Source organism: Neodiprion fabricii, chromosome 4, assembly GCF_021155785.1.
Source record: "Neodiprion fabricii isolate iyNeoFabr1 chromosome 4, iyNeoFabr1.1, whole genome shotgun sequence".
Taxonomy (NCBI): Eukaryota; Metazoa; Arthropoda; class Insecta; order Hymenoptera; family Diprionidae; genus Neodiprion; species Neodiprion fabricii.
Window position 1 is genome coordinate 38585889 of NC_060242.1, and position 12715 is coordinate 38598603.

At 36.2% G+C, this 12715-nt stretch overlaps 1 protein-coding gene and 1 long non-coding RNA gene across 3 annotated transcripts; one reads left to right on the forward strand and one right to left on the reverse strand.

Annotated features, from left to right (window-relative positions):
- Positions 1–1099: 1099 nt before the first annotated feature.
- On the forward strand, positions 1100–7011 carry LOC124179587 (27 kDa hemolymph protein-like). Of its 2 annotated transcripts, none has more exons than XM_046564145.1 (4): positions 1100–1174; positions 4373–4846; positions 5091–5259; positions 5444–7011. In XM_046564145.1, the coding sequence occupies exons 2-4, from the start codon at positions 4429–4431 to the stop codon at positions 5658–5660; spliced, it is 804 nt and encodes a 267-aa protein (XP_046420101.1). In that variant the 5' UTR covers positions 1100–1174; positions 4373–4428; the 3' UTR covers positions 5661–7011. The 2 variants fall into 2 exon arrangements, with proteins under 2 accessions (XP_046420101.1, XP_046420100.1); XM_046564144.1 differs by having other exon boundaries at positions 1109–1453.
- Positions 5888–8168, reverse strand: LOC124179588. The gene is made up of 2 exons (XR_006870106.1): positions 7989–8168; positions 5888–7911 (listed from the first exon to the last, which is right to left on the reverse strand). It is a non-coding gene; the product is annotated as an uncharacterized LOC124179588 (long non-coding RNA).
- Positions 8169–12715: the final 4547 nt, after the last annotated feature.

A 12715-nucleotide genomic window follows, 5' to 3' on the forward strand; every position in this document is an offset into this window, starting at 1 on the left:
GAATAACCGGTTCAACATCAAACGTGACAGATTTGGAAGTTTTTCAACCTCGTATTGAATAAACAAATCGAAATGTCGATTTTATTTTTCGAGAATGATAAAATATGTGTTGAATATCGTTAAACAGTGAGCGTGGTGTCGAAACTTAACGATTAATATACCCGATTTTAGTCATCATTTGGCGCGATGAACGAATGCACATTTTGCAGCGGTGAGAAGAAACAGAATTTCGTACAAATTAATGAATTTACTGAAAAAGGAAGATATTCGAATTGTTACAAGTATTTAGAATGTCTAAATAATTTTTATCACAAAATTTGGCACTTTTCATAGTAGCGGAAGAAAAAATTATCCACATATTTATTCAAGTATTGTTCAATGTTTAAAATGACCTAATTCCGTGTAAAAAATATTTCAATAGCTTTTGTCGACTCAAATTCCTTACATTTTGAGCCACTCGAGTTTTTTTAAAAATATCTCTTCCCACCGCTTCGAAAAATTCGTGTTTGTTCATCGCTATTTAAAACGAATGAAACCGTACGTATACAAATACATTAAATATTAATGTTGATTAGCTCAAATGCTTGGTTAAACGTCGCGGTCACTTGTCAACTTTATGAAATTATTTGCAATCTTTGAAAAAAAAAAAAAACATCATTTCGGACGATTAATTTTGTACGTATTCTCTCTTTTTTCTTTACGTATAACCAACGTAAAAAAAGTTTTCGATCGATCATAAAAAATATTCGGTCAATTATCTTACGATTAGACGTGGAATTGCCGGAAAAAAATCCTCTTCATTGCATTCGGAAAAGAGGAGGCCAGGAAATACCAACATTTTGTATCAGAGGCCCCTGGCTCTGACTGGATTCCACCGATGGTTACAGGTTCGTGAATAACAATAATAACAAAAAAAAAAACGAATCAAAACCAAACAATCGTACTTGAAAGGCTCAAGAAAAAACATTGAAAATGAGAGAGCGATTGATCAAGCGGAGAGAAGAGCGATCGCGCTTCGTTCATCACAGGAGAGGGGGAGTGCAGTCATTTACTGCAGTGGCTCCTGGGTAGGAGAGATTGCGAAGTTATAAGAGCGAGACGCACGCGCTGAGTCAGGCAGTCGGTGGTTGGCGATAGAACGTTTTGAGTGTGGATGTCGAAGCTGCTGATTGTGGTATAATACACAAGTGTGCAAACGGATATTCGTAATATAACGAGACAGGGAAAAATCGTGGAGGATTTGTGTTTCTAATTTTCGACGCAAAGATGCAGTGATAGCTTTGAACTTAATCTCTCTAGTGGTCCTTCGCGTTGTAATTCGCGCGTGAAAATCTGACTCCCGTAACGTCGCTGGCACGAATATTCGAGTTACTTGTGATAACGTTGCAAGAGTAAATTGATCAACTGCCAAAAATGAGGAACTTCACTACTTTAATATGCGTTCTGGTCGCAGGTAATTTATACGTCACGGAAGTTATAATACATGGTCACGGCGAGTTGCTTTTGTTACGCTCATGCGTGAGGGTTCATCTGTTTACTCCTATACATTACGCCCATTACTATCGAAACAATTGAGCGGGGTTAGCGAGGTCGGAGTCGACGATAATAAACGACACGCAGGAACGAGAAATCACATACGAGAGATTATCGCCGTCCTGTTACGAGGTTATGTCCACAACACGTTCGAGCATTGGCTACGCAAGTTCCACACCTGTACGCGCGGTGTAACCGGTGTAACACACTCGTCAAGCGTGGCGCGTTGCTCTTTCGCATTAAGAGCATTGACTGAAGATATAGGGTGTGTTTTATTTGCCTCCTTTCGACTACGAAAGAACAGTGAAACACGCCTATGATTGGTCGATATCCAAAAATCAGCTAATCGGCAGCTTCGTACAGGAAACATCTTGTTTCCCTAAAGTGGCAAATAAAACTTACAGGCACAGTAATGATCGCCTAGCCGTGGGTTATTATTAGTGGTAACTACTACCCTGCACTTACCGACACGTCTTATCTGATCCCAATGTAAAATCGAGTCGGCATAGTAGAATCTGCATTTTTTTCTAACGACCCTTATTTTCACGGAATGTCATTGCCGCTGATCACTTAGTACATACATGATACGTTGTACTGCAAATCAAGCGTATGCGACGCATGAAGTTCCATCGAACAACCGGAAAATTGAACCGCGTATTGCATACATTCTTTACAAACATGTGTAGTTGATACTGCCTTACCATCGCACTGTAAAAACATCACGTGACTCTGGTAATCTAGAATGTGTACAACGCATTACAAAGCTCGTCACAATGCTCAGTGACTAACAAATTCTCTTTCATATCTCGATATGATCAAGTTTCAAACGCGTGTCAGATGCAGGCAATTTATTGTCAGAGTTCAAAGTCTGGGGCACGCGTACTTGGAACTCGATGTTCGATAAGAATGTCGTCATTTGGAATACCGAATAGATAGTGACCCGGATGAAATGAAGTAACCCGTATCTTTCGGGCAACGAGGGCTGATTTTATTGTTTGAATTCGACTCAGTGCTTCCCGTTCACGTCCGATAATTATCGCAGTCTCTGGATGTATGTTTTAAACAATTTTTGTGCACAATTATATTCGAGTTTCCATAATTTGTCGAAATACGCTTCCGTAAAGCCGCATAATTTTTTACTGACGATTATCGACTGTCGGAAGCATGACTTCGAGGTCGGAAATCAAGCTTTAAATAATAATTAGCATGGCTTCAAACCGGATTTAAATAAATAACAGTACCCTATGAAGTTGTTCATTTTCAAAATACTCATATTTCTCGTTTATCTCGAAGTAATTCCGTTTATGTTTTAGGAAGGTAGGTTGTAGTTATTATTGTAGATATTGCGTCATGGAATTTTTGATGAAAAACAGCGATAATTAATCGTCTTTTTTTCTTACACGGACACGCGAATAAATTTATTCTTCACGTGGAAATGATTTACGCGGGTCTTTAAATATGTCCCGTACGTTGTTACGCCGTGCTTATGGAAATTGAAATTAACATTAGTATGAAGTTAGTAACGTTACTGTAACGATATTGTATGTTTAGGAAAAATCGTTACTTCACACCGTAAGCAATGTCTGTTTGGTAAACTATGACAATGAAAATATATTCATATTTTGTAAAACCAACTCGTTGAATGTCATTATAAAACAGCGTAATAATGATTTTTCCACAGTTTCCCTCCTGATGTTTCGTTATGTTAATGTTATTAACTTTATCCTCATAAATCAACAAACTCATGATTTCATTTCCGATGAATGAATCAGTCAAAGATACTTTATCATTGGCAAGAAAATATTTATGCGTATGTTTATAGAAATTAATTATCAAGAAATAATTGACGAACAAAAATTTTCGCGTGCACACGAATTGTTATTTCATTTATATATTAAAATTCCATTGATTTTCCTTTAAATATATATATCGCATTTTACGTAACCGCATAATTTTGGAATCGCTATATTATAGACGGAGTGAAATTTAATCAGTTGACGTGCGCGTTGTTTTCGGGTATAACACGTAAGCATATTCAATTAAATTGTCTTTGTACCTCCAAAACCAGTTTTATCGAACGTACAAGAAATTTAAACGCGTCCGTTTTTTCAAGGTGATTCGGTTATGGCAAGTTGTTTTTTTCCCTGATCTTGGTCGTTTTTTCGCGGCCAGTCAGTATTTCAAACGGAATAAAAATACAACCAGATTCTACTGAAGAATTTAACTGGAATTGCTCATGTTAATGTGACGCATTACATATCAGTTTGATTTGAAATCTTTATAACTATTTCTTGAATCTTCAATTTCTTAACAATATATGTATAACTCGCATTTACAATAGGTATTTAATTTTTAAATGAAAATCGAATGACAAAGCAAAGGATAGGTTTCAATTTTTGCTTATTAAGTAAATGCTGGTACAGTTTTCAAAATTAATATGATATACATCTGCGGTCAAATATCGAAAACGATAAGCAGATTTGTCCGTGTGAATTCGTTTTTTTTTCTAATGGGTCAATCGTATTCATTGTTAATATCGACGTATCGTAAAAACTGAAAAGAAAATCAACTTGATGTAATGACAAAGAGCTCGTTTGATTACACCAAAATCGATTTAAGTAAAATTTACGAGTGTACTTTATTTTTGCAGATAAATATAAGACAGGCTTTCTTTCCTGCGCTCTAAAATTTTACATTGTTTTATGAAATTGAGCAAGACAACGACGCGTTCTCTTTTATAGTTTTTGCAATGATTCGATGAAAAACTTGTCTCGTTTTTTCAGCGCCGTTTTTTTATAACGCATAACGATTTTAAGGAGTTGTTTTTGTCTTTTTGCAGGTCTCTTGAGCTTCAGCATTGCTCAGGAACAAAAAATTCCGAGCAAAGAGGAGATCATGAAAAAAGTACCGGCGCTGAATAGTATTCCAGGGTTGGCAAATTTCAACGCCTCTGATGTAAACACTGAGAAAGCGGAGGAGCTGATAAAAAATAAGTGCAATAAAAATGGAGGCCCCGAAGCATACGATACTGCCAAAGGGGCAACGCAGAATCTAATGGAGTGCGTTCGACCTCTGATAAACGTTACCCAGCTGGAAGCTGAGATGGCCGAAGCAACCCCAAAAGGGGATCTCGATGTAGTGTTCAAGAAGTATTGCGGAAAGATTCCAGACTTGAAAGCATGCGTTACTCAGGCGTCAAACCTGACGAAGCCTTGCCTAGAAGCAGAGGAACGTCAGAGTATCAACATGTTTCACAATGTGACGGATGCGCTGCTGGGATTCATTTGCGATAATGAGGGCGACCGCATTGCCAGTCAGTATATATATGATATCATCTGATTAGGAATTACAATTAAATTGTCCATATCGATGACTTTTTTTTATGTGGGGAATGAAACGAACTTATTCAAACCGTTGTTTGATCCTGAGTTTGAAAACGAAATTCATATTATCGAGTCGAATGGAATTCTAAAAGAGTCTTACTTGCTTCGTACATATTCAGATTTCATTTGGCAGTTTCAGAAATTTTCTAATATTTAGCTTTTCTTTCATTTCAGTGTTTTTAGCTGCTGGCGGCAGAGAATGTTTCAACAACTCGCGACAGGCTATTGAAAAGTGTGCAAATGATACCCTCAAGACCCATTTGTCTATAACCAACCTTAATCAAACAGGGCTTTCTCCTCTAGATAGTATTCCTTTGCTAATCCTCGATGCTGACAAATGCAGGTAAGTAAATTTTATTCAAACAATGTGATAAAGCTTGCTGAGAAGATCTCTCTTAGTTTGGGCAAGTTACAGCGCTACTCGAAGCAATTGACTCTGCAAATTGCCCAATTCGAGAGATGTTTGTGGTTTTGCACTGATAAAGTATGCGAGATAGATTGTTTTAAGATTATTTTTTACTCCATAGGGACATAGAAAAGTTTCAAAACTGCACCGTGAGAGTGTTGGAGGAGTGCAGAGACCCAACCCCGGCAAATGTGTTTGATTCACTGGTGAATTTTGCCATGAGAAGTACACCGTGCAATCCTGCACCAGTATCAAACAGTCTAAACGGTGCATCCAGCAGCTTGGTCAACGTTTTATCACTGACTCTCGCGATGGCAATGTTTTCGAAATACGTCTAAGAAAAGGTCTCGGAAGAAGATGAAGATGAAAATTATTTATTTTCCGTAATAAGAAACAAAGTTTCTGGACTATGTAACGTGTGACCAGCCACTGGAATCAATGAATTCTGAGTGATTAAGTGGAAATATGTGCATCAGTACACGTAAACCGAGAGCACGATGGATTATAAAAATCTTCACCGTTATGGAGCGGTGCTCTCAAGTTGTTGTTCAGATATTTTTTTTTGTTCAATGAATCGAATTCGTTTGAAAACCTTGATGCTAGCCGCTTCTGAATAGGGTGTGACGAAAAGGTAACGAAGAGAAAACATTTATCGATTCAGATTCGTGTATTATTTACCAATAAACACGGTAGAGAGAAATTACGAAATTACATCGCTATTTGCATTGGTATGAGTTTTTCCTTCGCAGATGATAGAAGCAGTAAAAATGTTGTGTTTTCATTGGACGTTTCGATTGTGCCTTTTTCAGAAAGTGACTACAGTAAACCGATATTCCTATGTCAGGAGTTATTCCGCGATTGTACAATGATAAACTAACAAATTTTTAGAATTATATTGTATCTGTAAAATAGATGATAAGGTTTAAATGTCATTACCATTTTTAACTGACTATAAAATGAAAATCAGCGTCGGACTTGAAGGTTTGTACATAGTTACATCATTGTTTTTTTTTTTACTGATTTAATTATACTACTACACGGCACATTACATTTTTCACAAGGTGGTTTGCGTTCGATAGATACTTTTATCATTTCACTTTTAATTTTGAACGATAAATCAAGTATGATATGCGATCCTATACTATCAATTGATGAAATTTTAAGAAATACACTTATAATAAGCCAAAACAATTGTTTTCAGTTACTTTCTAATCCCCTCCTCACTTGTGTTCTTTTCTAAATGCAAATGTGGCTGTACTCGTAAGCCGAATACCAAAGTCTCTTTATATCATGCAAGTGAATTCAAGATTTGTACAAAAGCAAGAGCCATATTTCACAGTGTTGTAAAGTGTAAAATGCTTGTAAAGCAAGCAGTGATTGAAAATGCTGAAAATTTCACGTATGTTGTACATTTGTATGGATTGGAGATACTCTGAAACGTAAACATGTTGTTACAGTTGTTTGCTGTATACAACATTTTAATCAACAAAGATCTAACGGTTAAAAATACTGTAAATTTGCAATTGTTACTTACACCATTTCAAAATACCACATGAACTGAAAAAGAGGGGACAGAATGTCTTGATCTCTAGAATGATTTTTGTTTTGCGCGTGAATATAAAGTTTTGTAAATTTTTATCCATGAAAATCTGTATAGAATTAAGGAAATAAAACTTCTGTAATTCGTTATTCCTCTGACTGTTTTCAATCATTTAAGAACTAGAATCTGTTACCACATTGAAGTTATAAATAACATTATCGTAACGGTTCATGCTTAGGAAAAAAGGTTATTTCGCGATATTGAAATTGATGAAAATTCAGTAAGCTTCGTTATTCGCCTCCATAGCTATCAAATATCACATGCAGCGCGCGTGTGGGAAAAAGTATGATGTCGAAATAGCAGGCAATACACGCTATGTTATTTGATCCATTTATGTTTATTATACATGAAAATTATAACAAAATTCTTTCTAATTATTATTTTTTTTCTTTCATTTTTCTCGTATGTCCCGATCTGACTTATGGCAAGTCAGTGCATCAATCAGGTTGTATTTAAGTAAAGAAGACTTTTTTAGAATATTTGCATTTTTCGTCAATCACCGACTTTTCTCCGGATTATAAACGTCATAAATTGCTTGTCCAAATTAGTGTCGCGAAGACGATAATCATCATGGCTTTGCGAAGTGAACATTGATGGTACGAAGCCAGCGGTTCGTCATGGTTCCTGCGCTGATAAGAACTTAAATGTTGTTATTAATATTGTAACATTGGGTTGCGAGAGAATAAATGGCTTCTCTGATAATGCTTTTATCTTGAAGGGTTAAGATTCTCTTCTTTAAATATACCGCAGGGTGAAAAGGTACCTTCGTTACAAAATGTGCGTATGACTGCTCGCATCAATGTGGAAGAAATGAATTTTATAAGAGGATTGAATAAAAATCCATTCATTCCAAATTAATTGTAAAATTAAGATATCTATTGGCATATCGGCTTGTGGACAAGGAAATTCGTATTTTTAAAATTATTTTTTTCATGATTCCAGTCGAACAAACTGTCGAAACGGAATTCGAAACTGTTGGAAAAGAGCATCTGAAAAAAAAGAAACCTAGAACAAAAAAGAAAATACGAGAAGGAAAGAGAAGAGAGAAAAATAAAAATACACATACAACTCGAATAGGTTACTCGACCTTCCAGATCTCACTAACATATTCTTAATCTAAATCCATCAATAATTAAACACATAAAAAACGCATCTTCGTCCCAGCTGACACTTCGATGTTTGTCTCGAACCGTGAAGCTAGAGTACAGGAGTCCAATCTCTAAGGCGGAGAGAAACTCCGAGATTTAATAGTGCACGGTTTAATATTGTTAAGTTAAATATTGTTACGTTCCGAGAGGAACCACTATATATATATCAGTGAGAGGAACGTTCCGAGTCGATTCTGATTCGCTGCGTGATTTAAATTGTTCTCCTGACTTACGTAGTTGTCATATGTAAATCTCGGGAATCCGCTGATCAGTTCCTCAGATCTTCTCGTTCAACTCGCCTACAATTCTGAGAGTTTGTTAGGTAAGGCTCGTGCCAACCATCACTATGCGTGATTGAAATAATTATTTATGACAACACTTGGGTTAATTACACATTTATTAACAATCTCCTTCTAGTTCTCAATGGTAGGTTCACAATTGTGGTACAGATTGGTGTTAATCACTATCGCAGTGACAAACTGTTAATAAGTCTCGGAGGTTCCGAATGCATTATAATGCGATTTGATTCTAGGATTTCGGTAGAGTTCTGATCTGTTCTCTATGATGTCTGAAGTTCTTCTCTGCTATTCTGTTTTCTGGAAAGGTTGAATTAGAGGGAAAGTAGGAGGAGTTCAAAAGGAGTCGCGGTTTCTCGCGGGTCTCGGATGATTGGTTAAGGATGATGAAATAATTGAGGGTAAGGTTTCTGGTTCGTGCATGAGATCTCGGTGGTGGATTAGCGCGAGGTGGTTGGCTTAGAGAAGCAAGCGGCGAAGCGCTAATTGGTCTTATCATCATTAAAATGAAGGCGCTATCCTGAATTCTGAGAATAAGGGTTTCTTTCTCTGTGAACTATCCGTGATTTCTCTTCCCACGTTTCCGGTGTTTAGTCCACTCGATTATCTTAACTATTGCAGGTGTTTATTACTTTGGGTTATTACGGTTGAGATCGTAAATCAAAGGTTTTATGTGAAAGCTAATGTTGAACGGTATAACAGTTAAATGGGAAAAAATATATATACCATGTATGTTATGAATTTGACTGATAAAATAACGGTTAATCTAGCGTATGAGAACTATCGATATAAGAATTTGGACGTTATGATGGTAACTATGTGTGTTGGTATTAATCTACGACTAACGGTAAGAGCACGTAAGGCTCTCTTATGGTAACTGCACGCTGGTCAGGTAGGGCGTAGAGAGGGCGCCGCCGTGGATACCGGCTAGCACGTAACAATATAGTAATACAGTGATATAGTGACCAAAATTATAATAATTATAATAGACGTAAATATGTGCGGCATTGTAACATCCGACCGGAACGTCCGTATGTTTTATCGACTATTATTACTGCATGTCACTTTTATCAACTAACCAAACTCGAAGTACGAGAATCTTGTAACCGTAAGGTACTAAAACAACTGTCTAACTATTTGGAATATCCGTAGATGGAAATAACTATGACATTCACTAACCAAAGCTTAAAAACCGTGTTACTAGATCTTCGCACTACAAAGAGCTATAATATTATTACACGCTATTATATATCACTATCATATTAACACCATAATTAACTAACACCATTATATCCAATTATTATATAACTCACGACAATGCCATTTGTGCATTCGAAGCTGAGAGCTACACTATCAACAACGAAGATCGACTATAAGCAACTTACGCTATACCATATAGCCTGGAGTATAGAAGAGTGTAAAACCCTAGATGAATGTATAACCAATATAATGTAAAGATAGCACTGCTGTAATAATCCATAAAACCAGAGTCTGCAAAACTTTCAAAACCGTGAATGCTAATTATCCAGCATGAATTATACTTTCTACCGTAACGCCGTATTGTAGGCAACACGCGCAGCGTTTTGAAGGCGATGCAGATCTCCAATGTGGAGCCATACAGAGCTCCATCTAGAGAACACATTAGGAAACTTAACGACGAAACGATTGAAGGTAAATCAACTCGCAATAAACTCAAAGATGCACACGTGGCAACGCCCAGTAACAGGTAACCGACAAACATAAGAAAAACGTTCTAGAAGCTTCCAAGCCGATTTATATCAATATAAGAATTAATAATTACAGAAGAGAATTATATACGAAAGCACACATGTAAACCTGCTCTAAAACTACAAATTATCAAATTGTTAAATAGCCTAAATCTACTAAGATAACACAAACACCTAAGAATATTCACAACAGCGCGATCCTAATAATGTTAAGCAAATAATAACTATGTCTCATAAACAATCACTATTGTACTCCAGGTGAATAATGACAGTAATCAATTATAATACATATGCAATTTTATGTATTTACACGCTATAAAACTAACAAAACGACAAGTAACTGATGTGACAATCTTAATATATAGACTTTGTAACGAACAGGATAGTAAGAATATTTAAGAAGTAAACTACGACTAGAATTCAGCGCATCGTGACCGCGAAAATGCTACGAGATTATTCACCAGCGAGAAAGTTCGAGAATGTACCAGCCTCACACAAAACCAAAAAAGGACGCTGTTTGCCAGAACCAGAATATTATTTGTATACTTGTACTAACAGAAACAAAATCGAATTGTTCAGATCTTAGGACAGCATTTTGTACAACGAATGGAAAACAGTACCTGTAAAATATACTTAGGTACTACTCACAGCAACAATTTTCAACCCGGGTGCGATGGTTTGTTTATAATTGCGCTGTTATGAAAATGAGTTTTCTTCACAGTAATCTTGGGGCTCAACGATGATAACTTTGTTACTTTGATTTTCAATCCTGATGTCCTGAATGTCTTCCGCATTAATAGCACGGAGATCGAATATCATGACGTCGTGAGAAATTTCGAAAAAATGAAAGAGCCGCTAGCCGGGCGGCGACGATCGTATTAAAAATTATACGGACCGTCGATCAATGAGGAATGTCAAGTGTCGGTAGACCTAACGAATCGTTGATTGCGAGTATTCGCACATTCAATACATCATATATGTGCCCACGTTTAGTGTGTAAATCGCTTTTTTGTGCGGTCTGTTAGCACGCAAGACGTAATTAAAATGGACTGCAAATGTCATAGTTCACATTTACAGAGGACCGATTCGTTCCTCAATCTTTACATGCAGACGCGTGCCGTTTACCCTGAAATCGTGAGCTGAACGATTGACCTTGTTGTTTTTACAAGCTGAGAAGCTCAAGATGCTCTAACAATAAGGAAACAGAAGAGAAGACGATTTCAGGAAACAGTACAATAAATTCAATGAGTGCAAGATTAGATCGGTCAGTTGCAACATCCTAGGTTTGCTCTTCCTATAGTTTGAAATACCATGTGGTGTGTTCACGAGTGACTAGCTTTGGTTTTTTTAATTTCTTCATTTTTAATCTATTAAAATGTTATATGATAAATAACCTCAGCTGTCAATAATACCACATTGAAAGAGTACGAAATACAAATAATGATTCCATACAATTAGGAATAATATAACGTATAATTTGGCTTCAGCGTTTTATATTTCAGGTCAGGCGAGGTAACACTTACGAAAAGATTTCATATTATGTGACGATTGAAGAGACACAGAACGTCAGAGAATTACATTATCACATATACAAGGTAAATCAATGTTAATATGTTAATGTAAAGTTTGAAAATTGAAAAATAAATAATAACAAGCAACGAAAGAGCACTTTGGCAGTAATTCTTAGAAGGCCGGTGTTACACGTGAAAATATTTGATGAAACTGCCGATAGTATGCTAACTCTTTCGTCAAATTTTTTTCAATGTTTTTTTCTAGACAGGCTAGTAAAAAATGAGAAAAGAGCATCAACCCGCTCTGGTTCAAAGCCGAAAAATTTAAACACCCGACACATGATTTTTTCGAATTATTTTACATTTCAAATTGTGTCGATCAATATGTTCGTTTTTAACCCTTACTTGCCACCTAGGGGTGTAGACCACTTCAGGTTTTCTTCCCTTCATTTTAAGTACCTGAACGGATCGGCTAAAATTTGAGTCCTTAATGTCAAAAAGTGAAATAATTCTGCATTTTTTGTAAAAATAGTTTATTTTCTTTTTTCTTTCTATTGCATTTTTTTTTTTTTTTTTAGTAAACTTAAATTTAATTTCTGCCCGTACTAATCACATGATCCTTCGAAGTAAACTTTCAATACGTTACAAAAAAAAAATTTCAAGTAAAAATCTTCAGTAGTTTATAACACTTCATAAAAATATTTTCTCGTTGTGATGTACGTGATTCTACAAAAGTGCGGCAAGTAAGGGTTAATAATTTTAAATAATTAAAATCCATTTAAAAACAACAACAACAACAGCAACGGAATCCTTCCAAAAGTCTAAATAATCGTATAGAAAATCACGGCCCCAAACCGAAGAGATCGCAAGGATCAAACCCAGGTCTAATTGGCTAGGAATGCCCCTTGTATGTTGAACACGCGCCTTTAGTGGGAGCATGGTTCTGAAACCGGCTTAAACCTCATTCCAGTATTTATTTTTAAATACATTTTCGCAGTAACGTGATCTGAAATTTGTTGCGGGGCGTGTCTGATTTTCATTGTTTTTAATTTTCCTCTATTTTTCACCGGTTCTCTTACCGCCAGCATGGGAATCCACACGATTTTCATAC

What these genes read in the sequence shown, in the direction of transcription:
- LOC124179587 (XM_046564144.1), top strand. Translation starts at nt 1,414, where the DNA reads ATGAGGAACTTCACTACTTTAATATGCGTTCTGGTCGCAG. An exon ending in TGAGGGCGACCGCATTGCCA is followed by an intron (nt 4,847 to 5,090) that starts GTCAGTATATAT and finishes CTTTCATTTCAG; the next exon opens with TGTTTTTAGCTGCTGGCGGC. An exon ending in CTCGATGCTGACAAATGCAG is followed by an intron (nt 5,260 to 5,443) that starts GTAAGTAAATTT and finishes TTTACTCCATAG; the next exon opens with GGACATAGAAAAGTTTCAAA.